General features: G+C 38.3%; 1 protein-coding gene across 11 annotated transcripts in view; it reads right to left on the reverse strand.

Moving 5' to 3' along the window:
• Positions 1-24,264, reverse strand: part of LOC149218439 (NAC domain-containing protein 54-like) — a 272,481-nt gene that overhangs the window by 88,668 nt on the left and 159,549 nt on the right. For 3 of the 11 annotated variants that reach the window (XM_089384031.1, XM_089384017.1, XM_089384026.1), the window contains one exon: positions 3,314-3,564. The exons of 3 other annotated variants lie outside the window; for them this stretch is intronic. In XM_089384031.1, coding sequence (XP_089240157.1) covers positions 3,329-3,564 — 236 coding nt within the window. In that variant the 3' untranslated portion in view covers positions 3,314-3,328. Of the gene's footprint in view, positions 1-3,313; positions 3,565-16,549; positions 16,949-17,029; positions 17,294-18,078; positions 18,279-24,264 lie in introns of those variants that run through there. 5 more of the 11 variants (XR_016249168.1, XM_089384028.1, XM_089384023.1 and 2 more) reach the window with 5 other exon arrangements.

Below are 24,264 nucleotides of genomic sequence, written 5' to 3' on the forward strand. Positions count from 1 at the left end.
ATTTATAAACAGGTTTCAGGAAACCAAGGTGAATGTGTGAAATGTTGTTGGTGCAACGAGATGCATAGTGTTGTTATGCATCAGAGGTGAATCAAAGACCAATTATAGTGTCTAAAAGGTGTTAAGAAGACAGAGAATGAATTGGTGACGCGTGTTTTGGTTTATTTACCAAAGAGACTATTAAGGTGAAATTAAAAAATTACTAAGGATTGATGTTGCTGGTGTGTTTGGTGATTTGTTCAGTAATAAGAGATTGTTGAAGTTGTTTTAATGGTGGTTTGGTGTGTAGTTGAGGTGAGAAAGTTTATTTGGTTATGAAATCAATGGTCTACTAATTCTAGTTTGTATATGGATGAAGGGTATATCAATAGGGCCCAGCAAGTGGTAGCTTGCGTTCCAAGGGCAAGAGTCCCTTTCAATGAAAATTGATAAATGAGCAAGGATAGAAGTCCCTTTTAGTTACAATCGATAAATATCCAAGTAGTAGCTTGTGGGGCAATGATGTAATCAAGTTGAAGCTTGTATTTGACAAAAAATTAAAAGAAAATTGATGTCGCATATATATGTTTCACATGTGTATGACAATGGTTATGATATTGTGTTTTACATGATTTAGTTGTGTTGCTAATTATATGACCAATTTCCAAAGTGATTGAAAAGTATAAATTGTCAAGAGTTGTGTAATTTGGTCACACTACTAAATTCTATGAATTATTTTGACATGTATTCTCCTCCATTGTCGGACCTAAAGACTTTAATTCTCTTTCCTGATTGATTTTCAATCAAGGCTTTGAATTCCTTGAATGTTTCAAAGGCTTCATCCTTATGCTTAAGATAATATATACATGTCTTTCTTGAGAAGTCATCAATAAAAGTAATAAAGTAGAGATGACCACCCACTGAATGTATAAGCATCAGACCACATATATCAAAATGAATGAGATGAATAAAGTCATGGGTTTTGTTCTTACTTAAGGGAAATGGTCCCCTTGTTTTCTTTCAACTTGCACAACCTCGGTAGACTCCATCATGACGACCCTGAACATCGGGAATATCAGAGACCAATTTATTCAATTTTGGAAGTGCATCTTAGTAAAGATGAGTCAGTTTGTGGTGCCATAGCTAGCTCAAGTGATTGATATTATGAACCAATGCAAAGAGAGGTCTTCCAAATATTTTATAGAGTCCTTAAAATCTCGATCCTAAAGTGAAGGCATCCTTCATAAGTGAATCAGCATGCCAAGTTATAACTTTACCTTTGATGAAGGCAACTCGCATCCCTTTATCTTCTAATGTGGATACAAATAACAGGTTCTTGATTAAACCTGATAAATACATAACATCATGCAGCAGAACTAATTCCCCAAAATTTTACTAAAATTTAACAAACCCAAATCCTTTCATGGGATGAGTAGAGTTGTCTCGAAGAATGATCTTATAGAGTCCTTCAAATCTCGATCCTAAAGTGAAGGCATCCTTCATAGGTGAATCAGCATGCCAAGTTAGAACTTTACCTTTGATGAAGGCAACCCTCATCCCTTTATCTTCTAATGCAGATATAGATACCAAGTTCTTCATTAAGCCTGGTACATAAATAACATCATGCAGCAGAATTGATTCCCCAGAATTTAACAGACCCAAAGCCTTTCACGGGATGAGTAGAGTTATCTCCAAGAATGATCTTTAACTTAGTCTCCCTCTCTAACAGATCAGAGAGGATTTATTTATAACCAGAGAAATGATGAGTGGATCCACTATCAACTAACCAACTATCCCACGAATTTGGTGGAGAACTATTAAGAGCATAAATGAGAATATATTCATATTTATTCACTGTATTGCTTTCATACCTAGGAGCCTTTGACCTCTTTTGAGAAGGTCAATGTTCTTCATGATCACTTGAGGAGTATCTTCTGAATCTTCTATCATAGTTCTTCCTTTGAAAGTCTTTTCTTCTTTTGTCATTGCATCTGCTTCTAGAGTTGTAGTGATGTCTTTTGTTCTTTTCTGGACAGTCCCGAGCAAAGTGACATTTCTTATGGCAACAGAAACATTCAATTGAGATAATGATTGGTCATTTCTTCTTTTTAAGTTTTGGGTAGGAGGTTTTCATGATGGACCTCCTTTTGCCTTCTTCTTCTTGTCGTGAGTGATATATGCAGCATGATCTCCCTCTTCATGCTTTTGAATCCTTCCTCTTGCTGTCATCCTATATTCTTCTTGCGTGAGCTTTCCAACAATTTCATCAAATGTCAGAAGGACATTGTTGTTGTTGATTGTAGTAATGAAGATTTCCCAAATAGGAGGATGACCTCTAAGAGACATAATTACAAGTCCCCTCTATGGCACATTTTTACAAAACCTCTGCAATTGATATCTAAGGCGGGGCATCTGAATAATGTAGGATTGAATTGTTTCCCCTTTGTTCATCTTAGTTTCCTTGAATTGATCTTTCAAAGAGATAATTTCATTCAAGTTGTTAACCTCGTACATACCAGCGATCTTGTCATACATATCTTTGGACTTTCGTAAATTCCCAACATAAGCAAATAAATGATCTTGTAAACCATCAACTATAATTTGTTTTTCTTTAGAATCACCTTTCTTGTCCCTGTCCTTGAGAGAAGCAAAAGCATTTTCTGGAGGCTCGGGCATTCTTCTTTGGATGTATTCCATTGCATCATCGTTGTCAGCTATGATCTCCAATCTGACTTTCCAACAAAGTTTGATGCATCACCCAACTTTTCATGCTCCTTGAAGGTAGAGGATGACATTTTGACCTTGAATATGTGATCTACTTTCTGAAGGAGAGGGCTTGAAAACTTGTCTTCTCTTGGGCTTAACTTTCACCTTTCTTCTGATACCATGTTAAATTTCTCAAATTTCTCTATGTTATATCAGTTACTAGAGCACAATTTATCTTTTCATCAACAGTGCATCCAATTTGTCAGTGGCATACTCAATCATAAATGTAAGTGAAGAAATAACAACATACGTAGTGATAGAGAAGACAACAACACAACCATAAGAGACAGCAGATTGGTCCAAGACCAGGGAAAAACCCCACTAGGGGGAAACCCTTTCAAATCTTCTTCTTTAGTAAATCATCATTAAAAGTTTAAAGCAGTACAATGAGCCTAATATATATAATTTGCCGCGGAAAACAATAGATCAGATCTACAGATTTATAGATCTGTAATAACAGCAGAGGAACTCAGATCTACCAGATCACGGAAGCTGACTGAAGCCAAGATACCAAAAACTCATATCTGAACTGGGTCGCCCTCATCAACACTGTTTGCGGGGGATTGAAACCTCAGGGTCTTTCTCATGGCTTCCTGGTGCGAGCGACCAAGGACAAAAACCTTCTAAAATCAGAGTTGCTCCCTTTGAACTGTGTGCAAGCGACCAGAGAGCCAAATTCGCTCTCTTGACCTCTCTGTGCCTGCAACCATGGACGGAAAACTTTTGATCTGTGACAGCAATCGAGATCCAGAATACCCAAACCCATAGCGAACCTTACAATTGTACTTGCAGACCCAATACGAACTTCTGTCGATGAACCTGTGCGAGCCAAAACAAAATAGAAGAATAAAACATGCATCGATTAAGTGTGTCCAAATGAGCTTGAGGTCTCTTCCTTTGATAGTTTTCTTTATGGTTTACTTGGGGTGAAGATTGACCCAAGCAATTACTGATTTGGTTAGAGCCAACCCATTCCATAATGTATGCATGAATAAAATAATTCAAAACTTAATTTCTGCTTAACCGAATTAGGTGATCTTTAGGTCGATTTTGCTCGTCTCAAAAAGATGAATTTAATGCACATATTATCTTTATCATTTGATTTGTTCAACGTGGAATTTGACCCTAGTTGCAAAATTAACAAGGACAATGACACAAGAGTTATTACAACAATCATAAGAGAGGCAGGTTGAATGATACATGGAGAAAACAAAGACCAGTGTTTGGATTTGAAAATTATTAGCAGAAGATTAGTAGATCAAAGCCTCAAATTCTTGTGGTTGACCTCTCTTATATAACCTACAATAGGAAAAGACTTTATTTAGACAAAAGAAGTAATTGCTACCAAGATGGTGCTCCAAAAAAATACAAGCAGAAAGAAAGCACAGGCAGTGAGAACGAGGAGCAATAGGTAATTTGCAGCTTGGCTTTAATGGGTGCTAACAAGAGAAATGGTAACTGGTTTGTATGCCAAAACTATGGGAATAAGTCACTCAGTCAGGAAAAAGTACCATATCAATGTAGGCAATATATTCATGGGTTTGACAAAGTAAAAACTCAGCATACCCTAGTGTGGAAGAGAAATGAAGATAATGTACTTAGGTGGAGTAGCTATCTTGTTACTCTTCATTGAAAAGAAGAGGTAAAATTCAATATAAATCGGAAAGGACAGATGAAAGGAGCAGAAAGAAAAATTTGAAGTAATGAATCTGAAAGGTTAAGGGAAGTATGCCACTTTTTGTTTTTCCTGAGTTTATGAAATTGTTGAAGAAGAATGATGTTGTTGAGTATTGTGGTTGATCTGATGTTGTTACCAACTCATATTGACAGAGTATAGATGGTGATAATATATTTACTGTCGAAGGTTCTTCTTCTTGTGCAACTATGTCTACAAATTCCTAATGCCGAAGATGGACCATAACCACAAAGTAGTATATTCAAGTTATCATTTAGGTATTAGATTATTCTATTAACAATCAATATCATCAATTGGCATCAATTGTTTGTAACTTAAGGAAAATCATGGAAGATAGAGGTTGATGATTTTTTTGTTGCATATGCATGTTACTTGAATGATTAGAGTTTTGTGTTGAAGATATGATGAATGGTTTGACTATTGTGATGTTTTGAGATTGTTTCAATAGTAATTGGTATCAGGCATCAGATTTTTGGAGAGAACAAATATTGGTGAAAAGAGCATGATCACTGGGGGAGAACACTCGGTTATCAAGTGCTCAACAATTGGAAACAATGGTATCAATAAAACAATTGGTATCATTGATCTCAAAGGTATTAACACTTGGTATCAAAGTTATTATCAATTGGTATTAAGTGACATTAGATTTTTGTTAGAGTGTGTTATTCATATTGATAGTAGGATATTTTTAGTCCAAGTGTTGATGAAAGAGTCCTTATTTGAATGTCATTAATGTTCATATTGAGTCAAATTCAATATGGTGATTCGCTGCCATTAAAATTCTGTCAAGTAAAGTATATGTTGGGTTGTTAGTCTAAGCACACATTGGCGAGAATCTTGCTATGTTTGTCAAATAAGCACTTCTAAGTGTTATAATTTGTTGTTTAATAAGTTTATGATTTCAATCATGCATAGGATAAATTGTTTTCATTGCTAGAGGTGAGGTGTAGGTGTCCAAGAAGAAGCACTATTATGAATGTATTCCTAGCAGAAACCTAAACCAATAGACATGATTTTTCTCATGGCTAATTTGTACAAGTATGTGTTGTTTTAGCAAGAAATCCCTCTTGATTACTTGAGGCAGAGATTGGAAGTAATTACTCCTCTTATTTCAACTCAATCTTCTCCACAGAACAGAAAGGAAGTTGCTTAGATCAAATCAGAGATACCTGAAGTTTTCAGCATATGATGAAGCAGTTGACAAGTCCACAATATCGACAAAGATAGGAGGAGAGCATGTTACTTTCTTGGCCATTGATGTCAAAGGGGGAGTTTTATCTCAAATAAAAACTAAAGCAAAAGAGGAAGAAGTATAGGTGATCAATTAAAAAGAGTAGCATCCACAAAGAAGACAAATAAGGAAATTACACTTATATTTGGTTGTTTCTTTATGATGTTGTTTTCTTATTATTATGGTGTTGTCACCAATGCCAAAGTGAGAAATTGTTGGAAATATGTTATCATTGATAGCAAAGGTGATGACAATGAATGAAAAGGTAAAGAAGATGATGGGAGATTGCGAAAATATGCTCTCAAGGAAGTGCTCATGAATGTCAAGTATTGATATGGGGTTACTACATAAGTAGGTTTTGGCATAAGGAGGATGTCACATGTGTCAATGGTGGTGTATTCAAATCAAAGGTAATGAAATGGGAAAAGCAAAGAATTTGAGGAAGATAAATACATGCATGGAAAATTTGTTGCAATGCTCAAACGTTTCCAAGTAGATTGGTGAACAATATGGTGGAGCTAATTGGTTAAGGTGCATACACTTTGGAGCCATTTCTTGTGTAGAATATCATCTCAAATGTAGTTGGAACCCACTCAGATGGATAGACCTCTAAAATAGTTTTCTAGTGGTATATATAAGATCAGAAATGACTCCTATATTGTAATTTATGGCCGGTCAAAGGCAGGGACCCCTGAAAATTAAAGATTGCAAAGCTATCAATAGCTAGAGGACCTTTAACGCATGTTTTAGTTTGGAATTTTTCCAAATGTGGTGAAGTTAGAGGAGCCATTATCCAAAGGACCAAGAAAACATGGCATAGATGAACAAGTGCCAAGCATTTCTATTGCCCCCACGATGGAGCCCATTAACACATAATCCCGATGAAGTCTCTTCCCGAAGGACCCAAAGAAGTGCACAATGGTGACTGCTTGGGATGACACAAGAATGGGAAGAGGTGGATAACACATAGTAGAGAAGCTTGGCATTGGTAGAGAGCATTGTATCATAGGTCCCACATGACAACTCATCTTGATGGAGTCTTCCCAGGAAGGGGCAAGGTTGATTGCATAAGGGAGTGCGCAAAATGACGATAGCCCGAGAGGCCTACCCTGGAAGTAACATAGTGCACGCAGAGGTAAGGTCCAAGACAATTAAGCAATGGGCTAGCATGGTGAAGAACAACTGTAGATAAGGACCAATAGACAGAGAGTTAGGAAAATGTAGAAGTCACAACAATATAAAGGGCTTGAGCCCACTGATTTTTTACTAAAAACTTTAATGAAGACATTCAACGAAAAACACAAAGGCCTGAGACACTTTTTCTCTCCTCTCTAGGACAAGCTGATAGCATTTTAGTGTCTCATAATGATGTCAACATGATGTTAGTATGGAGGACATGTGGCAGGAAGATTCAACATTTTTGGGTGGCGTATTGGGCCAACTCTATGTGACGTGTCACTAATTCGAAGGCGCCACATGGCATTCATTATGTAAGCGTGACGTCATCCTAGAGGCATTATCTTGGAAGGTTTACACAGTTTGAAAAGGAAGAGACTTCAAGTTGACTAGGTGTCGGGAAGACACAACATGTGTTAAAGACGGATCATCCCAACAATATTGCGATTGGTCCATGAGTGTGACAGTGGTACCCACAGGGACACGTCAACCCAAAGGCTTGACCCAGGAAGGATTCTTAAGAGTGTAAAGGAGGAATTTTTGGGCTGACAGTGCTATGGGACACAACAAAAATACAGTTGGGCAACGCGAGATTAATGACATGAGCACAAGGCATAAGGTCATCCCACGCAACACATCATCCCGAAAGGAAAATCCCAAAGGAAAAAAAAAGCACATAAAGGAATGTGTCTAGGATAACAGGCCCGAGAGATGGAAAGATTGTTGGTTAGTGAGACTGTGTCATGTAATGGACACTGCACCGGGAAACAGTTTTGTTGTAGTTCTTTGTGTATTGTGATCAAGGGTGCCTTCGGGCTAATTGCAATATAAAAATGATTGTGCAAAATTAAAAAGGCTTAGCACCTTCAGTATAAATGAGTTTGTATCTTAAGCATTTTGGGGCTTGAGTAAAGCTAAAATGGATAATAGAGATTACAACATATATTTGGCAGCAATATATTTAAAAAGCATTCGGGCTTTAGGCATGGATTAGTCAGCGACTTGGAACTTGGAAATTATGCCAAAATTAACAGAAGTGCTAAAAATCTTGATAACCACACTTGGATGAGTTGGTAGCAATATAGCAGAACAAATAGTTAAGAGGTAGATTTGGAAGTTAAGCCAAACTTGGAGATTCTCCTGAATTAGAAGACTTCTACTAAAACCTGTTAAAAATTCTAGAATAGCAAACTTGAGTAGTTAAGCTGAGTTTTTAAAGAAGAAATAGGTAAGGAGAGTTTGCTAACTTGAAGAGAAGATTAAAAAGACTCAGCTACACAGGACAAAGGAAAAAATAGAAGATTCATTCAGACATTCAATTTCAAGAGATCTAAAGTTTTAATTCCAAAAATATCAGTCCAAATTCATTTGTAAACAAGTTTGAGGCAACCAAGGTGAATGTGTGAAAGGTTGTTGGTGCAACGAGATGCATAGTTTTGTTATGCATCAGAGGTGAATCAAAGACCAATTATGGTGTTTGAAAGGTGTTAAGAAGACAAAGAATGAATTGGTGACTCGTGTTTTGGTGTATTTAGCAAAGGGACTGCTAAGGTGAAATTAGCAAATTGCTAAGGATTGATGTTGTTGGTGTGTTTTGTGATTTGTTCATTAATAAGAGATTGTTGTTGTTTTAATGGTAGTTTGGTGTGTAGTTGAGGTGAGAAAGTTTATTTGTTTATAAATGCAATGGTCTACTAAATCTAGTTTGAAAATGGATGAAAGATAGATCAATAGGGCCAGCAAGTAGTAGCTTTCATTCCATGGGCAAGGGTCCCTTTCAGTGAAAATTGATAAATGAGCTGGGATAGAAGCCCCTTTTAGTTACAACCAATAGACCTCTAAGTAGTAGCTTTTAGGGCAATGATGTAATCAAGTTGAAGCTTTTATTTGACAAAAAAATAAAAAAATAAAATTGATGTCGCATGTAAATGTTGCACGTGTATGACAACGGTTATGATGTTGTGTTTTACATGATTGAGTTATGTTGCTAATTATACGAGTTGTTTCCAAAGTGATTGAAAAGTATAAATTTTCAAAAGTTGTGTCATTTGGTCACGCTACTGAATTCAATGAATTCTTTTGACACGTATTCTCCTCCATTATCAGACCTAAAGACTTTGATTCTCTTTCCTCATTGATTTTCGATCAAGGCTTTGAATTCCTTGAATGTTTCAAAGCCTTCATCCTTATGCTTAAGATAATATATCCATGTCTTTATTGCGTAGTCATCGATAAAAGTAATGAAGTAGAGATCACCACCAACTGAATGTATAGGCATCAGACCACATATATCAAAATGAATAACATGAAGAATGTCATGGGTTTTGCTCTCACTTGAGGGAAATTGTCCCCTTGTTTTCTTTCCACTTGCACAACTTGGGCAGACTCCATCATGACGAGTTTGAACATTAGGAATACTAGAGACCAATTTATTCAATTTCGAAAGTGCATCATATTGAAGATAAGCCATTCTGTAGTGCCATAGCTCGCTCAAGTGATTGATATTATGAACCAATGCAAAGAGAGGTCTTCCAAAGATTTTATAGAGTAATATCAATCCTAAAGTGAAGGCATCCTTCATAGGTGAATCAACAGGCCGAGTTAGAACTTTGCCTTTGATGAAGGCAACCCTCGTCCCTTTATCTTCTAATGCAGATATAGATACCAGGTTCTTCATTAAACCCAGTACATACATAACATCATGCAGCATAACTGATTCCCCATAATTTATCTGGAATTTAATGGACCCAAAGTGTTTCAAAGGATGAGTACAGTTGTCTCCAAGAGTGATCTTTAACTTAGTCTCCCTCTCTACCAGATTAGAGAGGAATTCTTTATAACCAGAGACATAATGAGTGGCCCCACTATCAACTAACCAACTATCCCATGAATCTGGTGGAGAACTGCTAGTAAGAGCAGAAATGAGAATATATTCAGATTTATTCACTCTATTGCTTTCATACAAGGGAGCCTTTGACTTCTTTTGAGAAGGGCGATGTTCTTCACGATCACTTGAGGAGTCTCTTCTGAGTCTTCTATCATAGTTCTTCCTTTGAAAGTAATTTCTTCTTTTGTCATTGTAGTTGCTTCTAGTGTTGTAGTCATGTCTTTTGTTTTTTTCTGGATAGTCATGAGCAAGTGACCTTTCTTATGGAAACAAAAAAATTCAACCTGAGATAATGATTGGTCATTTCTTCTTTTTGAGTTTTGGGTAGGTGAATTTCGTGATGGACCTCCTTTTTCCTTCTTCTTCTTGTCGTGAGTGATATATGCAGTGAGCTCTCCCTCTTCATGTTTTTCAATGCTTCCTCTTGCTATCATCCTAGATTCTTATTCTTATGTGAGCTTTCCAACAATTTCATCAAATGTCGGAAGGACATAGCTGTTGATGATTGTAGTAACGAAGGTTTCCCAAATAGGAGGGAGACCTCTAAGAGTCAGAATTACAAGTTCCCTATCTAGCACATTTTTGCCAACCCTCTACAATTGATCTCTAAGGTGGGAGATCCGAATAATGTAGGATTGAACTGTTTCCCCTTTATTCATCTTAGTTCGCTTGAGTTGATCTTTCAAAGAGGTAATTTCATTCAAGTTGTTAACCTCATACATATCGACAATCTTGTCATACATATCTTTGGACTTTCATAAATTCCCAACATAAGCATGTAAATGATCTTGTATACCATGCACTATAATTTGTTTTGCTTTAGACTCACCTTTCTTTTACCTGTCCTTGAGAGAAGCGGAAGCTTTTTCTGGAGGCTCGAGCATTCTTCCTTATAGATGTATTACAACACGTCATTGTTGTCAGCTATGATCTCCAATCTGATTTTCCATGCAGCAAAGTTTGATGAATCACCCAACCTTTCATGCTCGTTAAGGGTAGAGGACGACATTTTGACCTTCAATAGGTGATCTGCTTTCTAAACGAGAGGGCTTCAAAACTTGTCTTCTCTTGGGCTTGAATTTTACCTTTCCTTAGATACCATGTTAAATTTTTCAAATTGTTCTATGTTGTATCATTTACTTTAGCCCAATTTATCTTTTCATTAACAGTGCATTCAATTTTTCAATAGTATACTCAATCATAAATGTAACTGAAGAAAGAACAACATATGCAGTGATAGAGAAGACAACACAACCATAAGAGACAACAAATTGGTCCAAGACCAGGGAAAAACCCCACTAGGGGGAAACCCTTTCAAATCTTATTCTTTAGTAAATCGTCATGAAAAATTACAATAGTACAATGAGCCCAATACATATAATTTGCAGTGGAAAAAAATAGATAAGATCTACAGATTTATAGATCTATAATAACAGTAGAGGAACTCAGATTTACCAGATCACTGAAGATGACTGAAGCCAAGATACCAAAAACTCATATTTGAACTCGGTCGCCCTCATCAACAATTTCTGCGGGCAACTGAAATGTCAGGGTCTCTCTCATGGCTTCCTGGTGCAAATGACCAGGGACAAAAACCTTCTGAAATCATACTCGCTCCCTCTGAACTATCTGTGAGCGACCAGATAGCCAAAGTCACTCTCTTGAGCTCTCTGTGCCTGTGACCATGGACGGCAAACTTCTTATTTGTGACAGCAAACGAGATCCATAATACCCAAACTCAGAGTGAACCTTACGCATGTACTCTCTGACCCAACACAAACTCCCAATACGAACTTCTGTCGATGAACCTGTGCGAGCCAAAACAAAATAGAAGAATAAAACATGCCTCAATTAAGTGTCTCCAAATGAGCTTGAGGTCTCTTCCTTTTATAGTTTTTATTTTAGGGTTTACATGAGGTTAAGATTTTTTCTCGAGGGTTTACTTGGGGTTAAGATTGACCCAAGCAGTTACTCATGTGGTTATATCTGACCCATTCCATAATGTATGCATGAATAAAATAATTCAAAACTTAATTTCTGCTTAACCGAATTAGGTGATCTTTAGGTCGATTTTGGTCCTCTTGAAAACAAGAATTTAATGCACATATTATCTTGATCATTTGATTTGTTCAATGTGGAATTTGACCCTAGTTTCAAAATTAACAAGAACAACTACGCAAGAGTTATTACAACAATCATAAGAGCGGCAAGTTGAATGATGCATGGAGAAAACAAAGACCAGTGTTTGGATTTGAAAATTATTAGCAAAAGATTAGTAGATCAAAGCCTAAAATTCCTGTGGTTGACCTCTCTTATATAACCTACAATAGGAAAAAACTTTAGTAAGACAAAAGAAGTAATTCCAACCCATAGAGTTCTCGAAAAAAATACAAGCAGAAGGGAAGCACAAATAGTGAAAAAGAGGAGAAATAGGTAATTTGCAGCTTGGCTTTAATGGGTGCTAACAAGAGAAATGGTAAGTGGTTTGTATTCTCAAACTATGGAAATAAGTCACTTAATCAGGAATAAGTACCATATCAACACAAACATTCAATTCATGGTGTTGACTATATAAAAATTCAGCATACCCAAGTGTGGAAGAAAAATGGAGATAATGTACTTAGGTGGAGTAGATCCCTCATTCCTCTTCATTGAAAAGAAGAGGTCAACTTCAATATAAGCCAGAAAGGAGAAATGCAAGGAGCAAAAAGAAAAGTTCAAAGTAATGCATCTGAGAGGTTAAGGGAAGTATGCCATTTTTTGTTTTTCCCGAGCTTATGAAATTGTTGAAGAATATTGATGTTGTCGAGTATTGTGGTTGATCAGATATTGTTACCAAATCATATTGATAGATTGAGTATAGATGGTGATGATCTATTTATTGTCATAGGTTCTTTTTCTTGTGCAAGTATGTCTATAGATTCCTAATGCCAAAGATGGAACATAACCACAGAGTAGTATATTCAAGTTATCGTTTGGGTATTAGATTATTCTATTAACAATAAATACAATCAATTGGTATCAGTTGTTTGTTTCTCAAGGAAAATCATGGAAGGCAGAGGTTGACGGTGTTGTTGCTACATATGAATGTTACTTGAATGATTAGAGTTTTGTGTTGAAGATATGATGAATGTCTTGACTATTGTGATGGTTTTAGATTCTTTCAATAGTAATTGGTATCAGGCATCATATTTTTGGAGAGAACAAATATTGGTGAAAAGAGAATGATTTTAAGGGGAGAACACTCAGTTATCAAGTGCTCAACAACGGGTAACAATGGTATCAATTAAACAAATTGTGTCATTGATCTCAAAGGTATTAACACTTGGTATCAAAGGTATTATCAATTGGTATTAACTGACATTAGATTTTTATCAAAGTGTGTTATTCATATTAGTAGTGAGAGATTTTTAGTCCAAGTGTTGATAAAATAGTCCTTATTTGAATGTCGTTAATGTTCATATTGAGTCAAATTCAATATGGTGATTTGCTGCCATTAAAATTCTGTCAAGTAAAGTATATGTTGAGTTGTTAATCTAAGCATGCATTGGTGAAAATCTTGCTATGTTTGTCAAATAAGCACTTCTAAGTGCTATAATTTGTTGTTTAATAAGTTGATGGTTTCAATAATGCATAGGATAAATTGTTTTCATTGCTAGAGGTCAAGTGCAAGTGTCTAGGAAGAGGCACTATTATGAATGTAAGCCTAGCTGAGACTTAAACCAACAGACATGATTTTTCTCATGGCTAATTTTTACAAGCATGTGTTGTTTTAGCAAGAAATTCCTCTTGACAACATGAGGCAGAGAATGGGAGTAATTACTCCTCCTATTTCAACTCAATCTTCTCCACATGACAGAAAGGAAGTTGCTTAGATCAAATCAAAGATACCTGAGGTTTTCAACATATGAAGAAGCAATTGACAAGTCCACAATATCAACAAAGATAGGAGATTGTTGACAGGGGAAGCATGTTACTTTCTTTGCAATTGATGTCAAAGGGGGAGATGTATCTCACCTAAAACCAAAAGCAAAAGAGGAAGAAGTATTGTTGAGCAATTAAAAGGAGTAGCATCCACAAAGAAGAAGTCAAAGAAGAGAAGTACACTTATATTTGCTTATTTCTTTATGATGTTCCTTTTATCATGGTGTTGTCACCAATGTCAAAGTGGGAGATTGTTGGACATATGTTGTCATTGATAGCAAAGGTGTTGAGGATGAAGGAAAAGGCAAAGAAGATGATGGAAGTTTGTGAGAATATGCTCTCAAGGAAGTGCTCATGAATGTCAAGTATTGATATGGTGTTACTACATAAAGAGGATTTGACGTAAGAAGGATGTCACATGTGTCAATGGTGGTGTATCCGATCAAAGGTAATGAAATGGAAAAAGTTAAGGAAGATTAATACGTGTATGGAAAAGGTGTTGCAATGCTCAAATGTTTCCAAGTAGATTGGTGAACAATAGTGGTGGAGCTAATTGGTTAAGGTTCATACACTTTGGAGCCATTTCTTGTATAGAATATCATCTCAAATGTAGTTGGAACCCACTCAGATGGATAGACCTCTAAAAGGGTTTTCTAGTGGTATATGGAAGATTAAAAATGACCTCCTAGATTGTAGTTTATGGCGAGTCAAAGCCAGGGACCCCCAAAAGTCAAAGATTACAGAGCTATCAATGGTTAGAGGACATTTGGCGCATGGTTTAGTTTGGCATTTTTCCAAATGTCACAAATTAAGTTGGAGAAGCCATTATCCAAAGGAACAAGAAAACATGGCATAGAGGAGTAATTGCCAAGCATTTCTATTGCCCCAATGATGGAGCCCATTAACACATAATCCTGGTGAAGTCTCTTCCCGAAGGACTCAAAGAAGTGCACAATGGTGACTGCTCGAGATGACGCAAGAATGGGGAGAGGTGGATAACACACAACAACAAACAAGTCTGGCATTGGCAGAGAGCATTGTATCATAGCTCCCACATGACAAATCATCTCAATAGAGTCTTCCCAAGAAGGTTCAAGGTTCAGTGCATAAGGGAGTGCCCAGAATGACGACAGCCCGGGAGGACTACCCCTAAAGTAACATAATGCACACAAAGTTGAGCCCCAATACAATTAAGCAATGGTCTAGCATGGTGAAGAACAACTGTAGAGAAGGGCCAATATTCACGGAGTTAGGAAACTGTGGCATTCGTAGCAATATAAAGGGCTTGAGCCCAGTGAATTTTTACTAAAAGCTTTATTGAAGATATTCAACGAAAAACACAAAGGCCCGAGACACTTTTTCTCTCCTCTAGGAGACGCTGACAACATTCTAGTGGCTGATGATGAGGTCAACATGATGTTTGTATGGAGGACACGTGGCAGGCAAATTCAACGTTTTTGGGTGGTGTAGTGGGCCAAATCCCAATTATGTGTCAATAATTTGAAGGCGCCACATGGCACTCATGATGTAAGCATGATGTCATCCTGGAGGCATTATCTCGGAAGGTTTATAAAATATGCAAAGGAGGGGCTTCAGGTTGACTAGGTGTCCGGCAAACACAACAGGTGTCAAAGATAGATCATGCCAACAATATTGTGATTTGTCCATGAGCTCGACAGTGGTACCCACACGAACATGTCAACCCAGAGGCTTGACCCAAGAAGGATTCTTAAGAGTGCAAAGGAGGAATTTTTGGGCTGATAGTGCTCGGGGATACAACGGAAATATTGTTGGGCAGCGCAGGATCAATGAAATGATCACAAGCCGTAGGGTCATCCCACGCAACACATCGCCCCGAAAGGCAAATCCCAGAGGAAAAAAAAGTCACATAAGGAATGTGCTTAGGATAACAAACCAGGGAGATGGAAAGATTGTTGATAAGTGACATTGTGCCATGTAATGGAAATTCAATGCACTTTTGACTTATGACTCTAAAATTCCTTTTGACCCCAAACTTTTAATTCAACATCAACTCTTCATAAATGGACCTTGGTGTACTTTGACTCTAACTTTGATTCATTATTTACTTTACTCAAGCTCTACAACTTAGACATTCACTTCTTGATTACAATTCTCTTCATTGACCTTTGACATCTATCAACATTGTAACTCCTCAATTACAACTCCTTTCATCAAACATGTATCTCGACTTGATCAATTACGCTCTTCATTAATTTGCAAAAAGACTTCGAAGTGTGCTCTCCTCTTCACTCACCCTAACTTCTTTTAAATTGTCACATTATTGTCTCAATTTTGAGCTAGACCATGACTATCCATCCAATTACAATACATTAATGTGACTATTTTTTACAATAATCCTATGACCTTACTTTACACTATGGTAATTTCATGGATGGATGTCAAAATGAATATGTGCGTGGGCTTATGTTGGTTATCTTCTGTATATAAACTTTTGTAGTGAATGCTAGTACATTCTCACCTTTTGATCTGTGGACTTCTTACTTTTGATTAGGTGATTTCCGCTCCTACTGCTTCACTTGGCGTGTCCTCCTTGCACTACAGTGTCACATTCTTTACACACGTCACGTGTTCTTCTTAGGGCGAATTATACTATTGCCTTTTCTTCAAGTTTATAATTTATGACGAAATCATAGTGTGGCTGAGTGGGATTTCCTGCAACCTAGATACTTGCCCATAATTTATTTTCAGATCCTTTTTCTCTTTGTAAATTTCAGCCAGGAAGGTCAACGAACCAGCAATCACACGTCCAGCAACTTAGAAAGTTCGAGGCACTTTTCCAAGGTTTGCACAGGCCCAGCAACACGTCTTTGAAGGAGGGTGTAACCCAGGATATAACATATTAGTCCAGCAATATAGTTTGATCCACCTTAAAATGATTAATCTACTGAAGGGACATTAAATCTGAAATAAAATATCTGTCCACAAGTTATTGGTCCTCCTTATGATGTAATAATCCGGCCTCATAAATTCATTGTTGGAGCATAAAATGGCTCAGTTTCTCTCCCTGTTTAACTTAGTCCCTTTTAATGAATAAATTATGGAAACTGCGTGGAGCAAGGATACTTTAAACCCTCGGTCTTTGGAAGAGAGATACGACCTCCAAATTTGGCTATGGATTCAACCTCAATCCTGGAACTAGCTTGATTAAACCATTTATATTCTCCCTTTGACACCAAGTTAGCAAACTCCGCCTTACTGACCTTTGCAATTCGACCCTTTATGGCTCCACCGAAATTCATCTACAATTCTGTCAAGGGGACACTTCAGATCTCTAAGCAAGTTAAATCTTTACATATATCTTTTTTTTTTTTGGTATAAACTATATCGTTTACACCATTCGCAGATGGAATCAATAACAACAAATAGATTAGCACCACTTGCAGCACTTCCATCAGAATTTCCATGAATTAAAACATTGGATATATCCAACAGAGGCGTTTGAGAAACATGACCACAATATGTACACATAAATCTACCACCTGCGGGATTCTGATGTTTGTATTCCGTCAAACAGTTCCTGCACCTGCGCGTGGCCTTTTTTATGCAATTTTGTTGCGTTTCAGGTGTCCAAGGATCAGGCGGTATCTTGATCCTGGAAGAAATTCCAAAATTCTCGATGTTCATGCAGTGCAATCATTAGCTTTTATTGTAACAAAAGCCAGTATAGTAGGCAAATGAAAACACAATAGCCAGTATAGTAGGAAAATGAAAACAAAAGCCCTAACGATTATGCTTTTTCTTTGGAAGTTATGTAAATTCTGGTCATATTGAAAAAAATCGGCTTTTTTGCCTTGTGTAAATTCTGGTTATATTTTGAAAAACTTATGTAGGGATTTGGATTTTTGTAAATTTAAGTAAAAATTATCAAATTTCATAATTTTAGGTGCCTTAGAAGTTTTTGATGGTGTTGAATCTATTTCCATTATCAAAAACATGATTCAAACATTGCCTTTACAAGTTTTTTTGAAACTTTTTGCCGAAATCCAACTAGCCTCAATAAACGACTCCCAAACAAAAAATTCAACTACCAGAAAATAGGTAATTAAATACCTCACCGAACAGTGTTTTTAAAGCATATTTAAAATACCATCTACATTTACCAATGAGTATTATCTTAGCCACCACATTGGGCTAAATTCTCTTTGCACTAATAAATTTTATCATGTTTTCCAAACTTTTTTCATTGTCCCCAAACTCAAACATGGACAGAAGACTGCGACAGTAATCCCATAATACTCTCACGACAGCGAATTCATACTGGCAAACGAGATCTTCAAGAATCGAACGCACCAACCCTTTGCTTACCCGATGTGTCCGTGATTTTTATTTCATTTCCAATTTGCAGGAAGCGCACCATTGTCTATCCGCCGATTGCATGTAACTCTACTGGAATTACAAGGCTGATAATGGCCATACCGCTGAATCAAATTGATTTGATCTGCAGCCTGGACATTCATTGATGATTACTACAGTCTCGGGCCTTCCGGAACAAGAAACGCTCAACGTGCCCTTTACTAGATAGCAAGCTCCACAATCTTTTTCGTTTTGGAAGATGTCTGGACCTCCTCCAGCGACTTCTACTTCAAATCCAAGTTAGACTCTAGCAATAAATCTAACATTACACCCGGTTTTGAATTAAAAAAAATATTACAATTTCAAAGTAAAAATGCTTTGACCCATTCAAATTGTTTTTTAGATATTTATACAAGTGGATCTGAACCCAATGTAGGTTTTACATCCTTAAATTAATTTCCACAAAATCTCTCATAATCCATAAAACCTTTCACCTAATTTCTTATCCCTAGATAAGAGCTAACTAACCCTCAAATCTCTCAAATCTTCCAAAATACTCTAATTAAATCCTAACTTCGTAAACTAACTCCCTTAGTAAACAATCAACCCTAAGTTAGATGCACCTACATAAAAAACCATTGAATTTTAACACAACAATTCAAATCACAATTTAATTCAAATCTCCATTACGTGCAAGTATTCAATATGAGATATTTATACAAGTGGATCTAAACCCAAGGTAGGCTCTACATCCCTAAACTAACTCCCACAATATCTCTTATAATCCATAAAACCTTTCACCTAATTCCTTATCCCTAGATAAAAGCGAACTAACCCTCAAATCTTTCAAAATATTCTAATTAAATCCTATCTTTGTAAACTAACTCTCTTAGTAAGGAGTCAACCCTAAGTTAGATGCACCTACATCAAAAACCCTTGTATGAAAGCATATTATAATGAATTAAATTTTAACACAACAACTCAAATCACAATGTAATTCAAATCTCCATTACGTGCAAGTATTCGATATGAGATATTTATACAAGTGGATCTGAACCCAAGGTAGGTTCTACATCCCTAAACTAACTCCCACAATATCTCTTATAATCCATAAAACCTCTCACATAATTCCTTATCCCTAGATAAGAGCTAACTAACCCTCAAATCTCTCAAATCTTCCAAAATACTCTAATTAAATCCTAACTTTGTAAACTAACTCTCTTAGTAAGGAGTCAATCCTAAGTTAGATGCACCTACATCAAAAACCCTCGTATGAAAGCATATTATAATGAATTAAATTTTAACACAACAATTCAAATCACAATGTAATTCAAATCTCCATTACGTGCAAGTATTCGATATGAGATATTTATACAAGTAGATCTGAACCCAAGGTAGGTTCTACATCCCTAAACCAACTCCCACAATATCTCTCATAATCCATAAAACCTCTCACATAATTCCTTATCCCTAGATAAGAGCTAACTAACCCTCAAATCTCTCAAATCTTCCAAAATACTCTAATTAAATCCTAACTTTGTAAACTAACTCTCTTAGTAAGGAGTCAACCCTGAGTTAGATTGGTGGCGATCCCGAGGAGGGACACGTAGCTATGACCGTTTAATTCTTTCGGTTTCGAATTAAATATACTGGCAGGGTTTTGGTATATGACTTTAATGTGGTTTATTGTATGTTGTCCGCCCTCTGTACTGGCCTCGGGCTTGCAACCATGGGTTATCACTTTCGCCGAGGGTGTTTGGAATTCATTTATTCTTTGCTATGGTTTGGCTCTATGGGTGCTCAGTGCTCTTGCCTGGTTCTTGCGATGGTTGGTAAGTATCGTGATTTGCTTGTCCTGTATGGTGGTTTGTTGTACTTTGTTGGTTCTTTGTGGTTTGTTGGTGTTGTGCCTCTGCTCGCTCTCTATGGTGATTCACTGCTCTGGTTTTTGGAGGGTTTCAGGTCATTTTCCACCCGCAAGTCTATTTGTCTCTGTCATTTGGCTCAAGCTTCGTTTCTGCTCTGTTTATGGTGATTTGTATGTTTGATGTTGGGTTTGGTGATGGTCCGACTTGCAAACACAGGTTCCTGCCTAGCTGCTGCACGGGACAGCTCGATGAACTCGCTCTCAGGTAATCTTCTCGTTCCAATTTCAATTTCACCCTTCGTTTTTAAGGTTCTAACGCTCTAGCTCCTTAGTGAGTAGGCAGAACGCGTTCATGGCACTTCTGTTGGTAGAAACCCTCTGTTGCGGGTCTCAGCTCTCGTCCTCCGTCACGGAATCGATCCTCCTCCAGGTAAAACCCTCGCTCCTCTTTCGGTTTGCTATTCACTGTTGTTTTGGTATCGTGGCCCTAACTAACCGCTGCCATGCTCTGTGGTGGTGTGCAAGCCCTTCCAGGGGAACGCTGCTCCACGGAATCATCCTTGGAACTGTTTGTGGGCTTTGGGAAAACCCGGGTAGGGTCTTTCCGTGGCTGTAGCAGTTTCTTGCTTGCTTTGTTGCTTGTTCTGTCTGTAATTGCTTTGTTGCTTGCTCTGTCTGTAATTGGTTATACCCTTGGGGTTTTGGTTCCTTCATGTATGTATGTGGTCTCCGAGGTGTTCATGCCCTCGCTGTTTGATTAGGGTCTAGCCTGTGCACTGTAATGTTTTTGGTTTGCATGGGTTTGGAACCCTCCACGATTTCTAGGTTATAGATTTTGTACAGTGAACTTTGTTGAATGAAAAATGAAAATGAAATGTCTAGGAAATGTAAAGTGTTGAATATAATAGTACCTGGTTTTTTTGTTGAGGAAAAAAAAAGAAAAATATATGTTGGTGTACCTCTGTTTGGTTCTCAGTTTTGAAATGCTTCCTGTTACAAAATTCTTGTCGATGCTTGTTCGGATCCTTTGATAAATTGTTTCACTGTCTTGCTTTCATTTTAATACCCGAAACATCTATGCACAGGGAATATAATAAAAATTAATCTACTTCCTTAATGAAATTTTTTTGAATTGATTGCTTCTATAGAGATTCAAATAATTGTAAATTACAACTTTTGGGCTCTCTCTCCTCTCTGGATGGCAGCCCCTCCATCCTCTTTGGTTTTTCCTTTTCAATGCATTATTAGCAGTTTCTTTATAGTTGAGGAATTGTTCCTCAGTTACTTTTTAGTTGTTTAACAGTTTCTTCAAACAAGTCCCTAACTAATCCTATCTTGATCTGCTTGCCTAATTTTAAAAACTAACAATGGCTGAGTCAACCTTAATTTTAAATGAAACAAAATGAAACAGAAACTCAAAGTGTTTTCCTCTCTGTCCAGCAAAATAAAATAAAATAAAAACATTTCCCAGCTATCGCCTTTTCACTCGGATGCTCCTGCATCAGGCTCCCGGGGTAAATTAAACTCATGGCTCCTGTCCATGAGCTCTTCAATAGAGTACCCGATGCTTTGAATCTGGCCAGCATCTAACCAAGAACTATCTTCAATAGGATGACCCTTCCACTTGACTAGGTACTGCAAATATTCTTTCCTTCGAGTCCGTCTGGCCCTGGGTGTCTAGGATCTGTTCAATCTCTAGAGGCTTCGCTGGGGGCATTTGTTTAATCCACGAATCATTCTCATTCTAGGTGTCCCGTGTTCGTCTTTCCAAACTGTCTTCTTCATTTACCGCAATGTAAGGGTACAGATCTGCCACATTGAAAATGGGTGAAATTCCAATACCTGGCGGTAGCTGCAATTCATAGGCATTTGCAGAAAATTTCCGAAGAATCCTACAAGGCCCAATTTTTTTCCATTTCAACTTCTTGTATTCGCCTTTAGCAAACCTCTCCTTGCGTAGGTGTGCTAATACCAGGTCTCCTACGTTGAATTATACCTCCTGCCTTTTCAAATCTGCTTTCTGCTTGTATCTTTGGCTGCTATCTTGTAATTTTAATTTCACATGTTCATGAAGATCGTTGATTGCCTTTGCGAAATTTTCACCATCAACACTCCTGCACTCCAATTGACCCAAATCCCGTAACTCATGTACTCCACGTGGGTGCATTCCGTATAGGATCTAGAAAGGACTATTGCCCGTGCTTTGGTTGGGCGATTCGTTATAAGCAAATTCTGCTTGTGCAAGCACACGATCCCATTGTCGAGAATTTTCTCCAACCAAACTCCTCAATAAATTTCCCAGACTTCGGTTCACCACTTCGGTTTGACCATCGGTCTGCAGATGATAAGCTGAGCTAAAGCTTAGTTTGGTGTCCAATTTTTTCCATAAGGTCCGCCAAAAATTGCCTGTAAACTTAACGTCTCGGTCCGAAAGAATAGACTTCGGCAAGCCATGTAATCTGACTATCTTTGTGAAGAACAAATGTGCTACATGTGTGGCATCAATGGTTTTCCTGCATGGAATGAAATGTGCCGTTTTGGTGAAACGATCCACCACCACCATGATGGAATCGAATCCCTGTTGTGTCTTCGGTAGACCCAAGGCAAAGTCTAAACTAACTGAGTCCCATGGTCTGTTTGGAATAGGTAAGGGTGTATACAACCCTGTGTTCTGGCTGTGTCCCTTTGCAAGCTGACACACTTTGCATCTAGTCACAAACCTCCATACATCTCTACGCATCTTCAGCCAATAATAAAAGTGGCTCAACTGAATACATGTCAATGGTATTGAACAATATCCTGTAGAGATTGGCTCACCTAATTCTGCCACAAGACCGCTTGCTGGAGGCGATTTTCAAAATTTTCCTCCCGCGCTTGCCTGGTTCTGCTTCCCAGGCTCTGCCTGGCAGGGCTGCCGCCAGTCGCTGCCTTCCTCTCTCCTGCGCGCTGCGCTTCCACCCTCGGGCCTCCTGCCCGGTCCTACGCTGGGGCCCATTCTCTGCTCTCGTCCCTTTTGAGTTGGCTTCTCAGTCTTGAATGGCTGGGAACGCCCCCCCCCCTCCAGATCCAGAGAACCACGAAGAACTCTTCGCTTCCCTGATCCCTGACAATGCCTCTACAAGAACTCGTCCCTCTGTCTCTAAGTTTATCAAGAAACTGGATGAAATCCCCGAGGTTTCTCTCCCTCCATCCTTGCCAAGGAAATCAGCAATCACCCTCGCTGAAAGAGGTCTCGTAGGACAGTTCACTGGCCTTTGGCCTTCTCCAAGATCAGTTCAAAAATGGGTGGAGCGCAACTGGAACGCAATGACCCAAGGGAAAATAGCCATCAGATTTTGTGGAAGGGGCTATTACACATTCATCTTCGAAACAAAAGAGGGCAGGAATCTCATATTCAGAAATGGCCCCTACTTCATGGACTCAAGAGGCCTCTATCTGAACAGATGGACACCAAACTTCGATCCGGAAATGGACATCCCAAATGCAGTTCCGGTTTGGGTCTGCCTCCCACATCTGCCGCTCCATTGTTGGGGGCACGAATCAGTAAAGGCAATAGGGAACGCAGTCGGCAAATATATCGACAGATCTGAGACAAGGGAGAACATGCATGCGTGCGCCAGGATTTGCGTAGAAGTAGATCTCGGGAAAGGCCTGCCAGAAGCCATCAAGATCAAGGTCGATCAATGGACGCACATCCAACAGCTGGACTACGAGCAACTGCCCTTCAAATGCAAGGTATGTCACGAATATGGACATTTCGCAAATAGATGTAGCAAATCAAAATTAAATGAATCCACTGAAAATGAAGAATCTCCGGACGGCCACTGGGAACAAGTAAAAAAGAAAAAATCTTCTTCTTATCAAGGGCCTAGCTCTAAGCCCTCCCTGGAAACCCTCCCCTCCCCCTCCTCCCCCCTAGCTCAGCTCCCTCCTTTCCCTCCACCTCCAACCCCTTTGAATCCTTGGAAGTTGAAGACCCCTCTTCCCCTCCCCCTTCCCCCCGCGACAACTCATTAGCTGTCATCTCCCCGCCCTCGATCCCTCTGCCCTCCCCTCCACCAACAATAGAGAGAATACTCACCAGAAATAAACTGAAAGAAACCAGTCTTCCCTCAGATCCCCCAAGAAAGGCAGGTAGAAAGTCAAATAAGGAACTTAGAGACGAGGCAGCAGCAAAAGAGATGGCTACTGGAGCACAGCAACCAATGGACTCCTATCTAGACAGGCAAAAAGGAAGCGGGGAAAAAACAAAGGAGAGGAGCGGGACTCATCCAAAAACTGGTAAATGATGAATCTGGTCTCTTGGAACTGTAGGGGGATGGGCTCCTCCTCAAAAATAAATGCAGTCCGTGACTTAATAAATCAGGAGCAGCCAGATTTCGTCCTCATCCAGGAGACCAAAA

Source organism: Pinus tabuliformis, chromosome Q (genome assembly GCF_031772625.1).
Source record: "Pinus tabuliformis cultivar Carrire ecotype Pingquan chromosome Q, CPIR1, whole genome shotgun sequence".
Lineage (NCBI taxonomy): Eukaryota > Viridiplantae > Streptophyta > Pinopsida > Pinales > Pinaceae > Pinus > Pinus tabuliformis.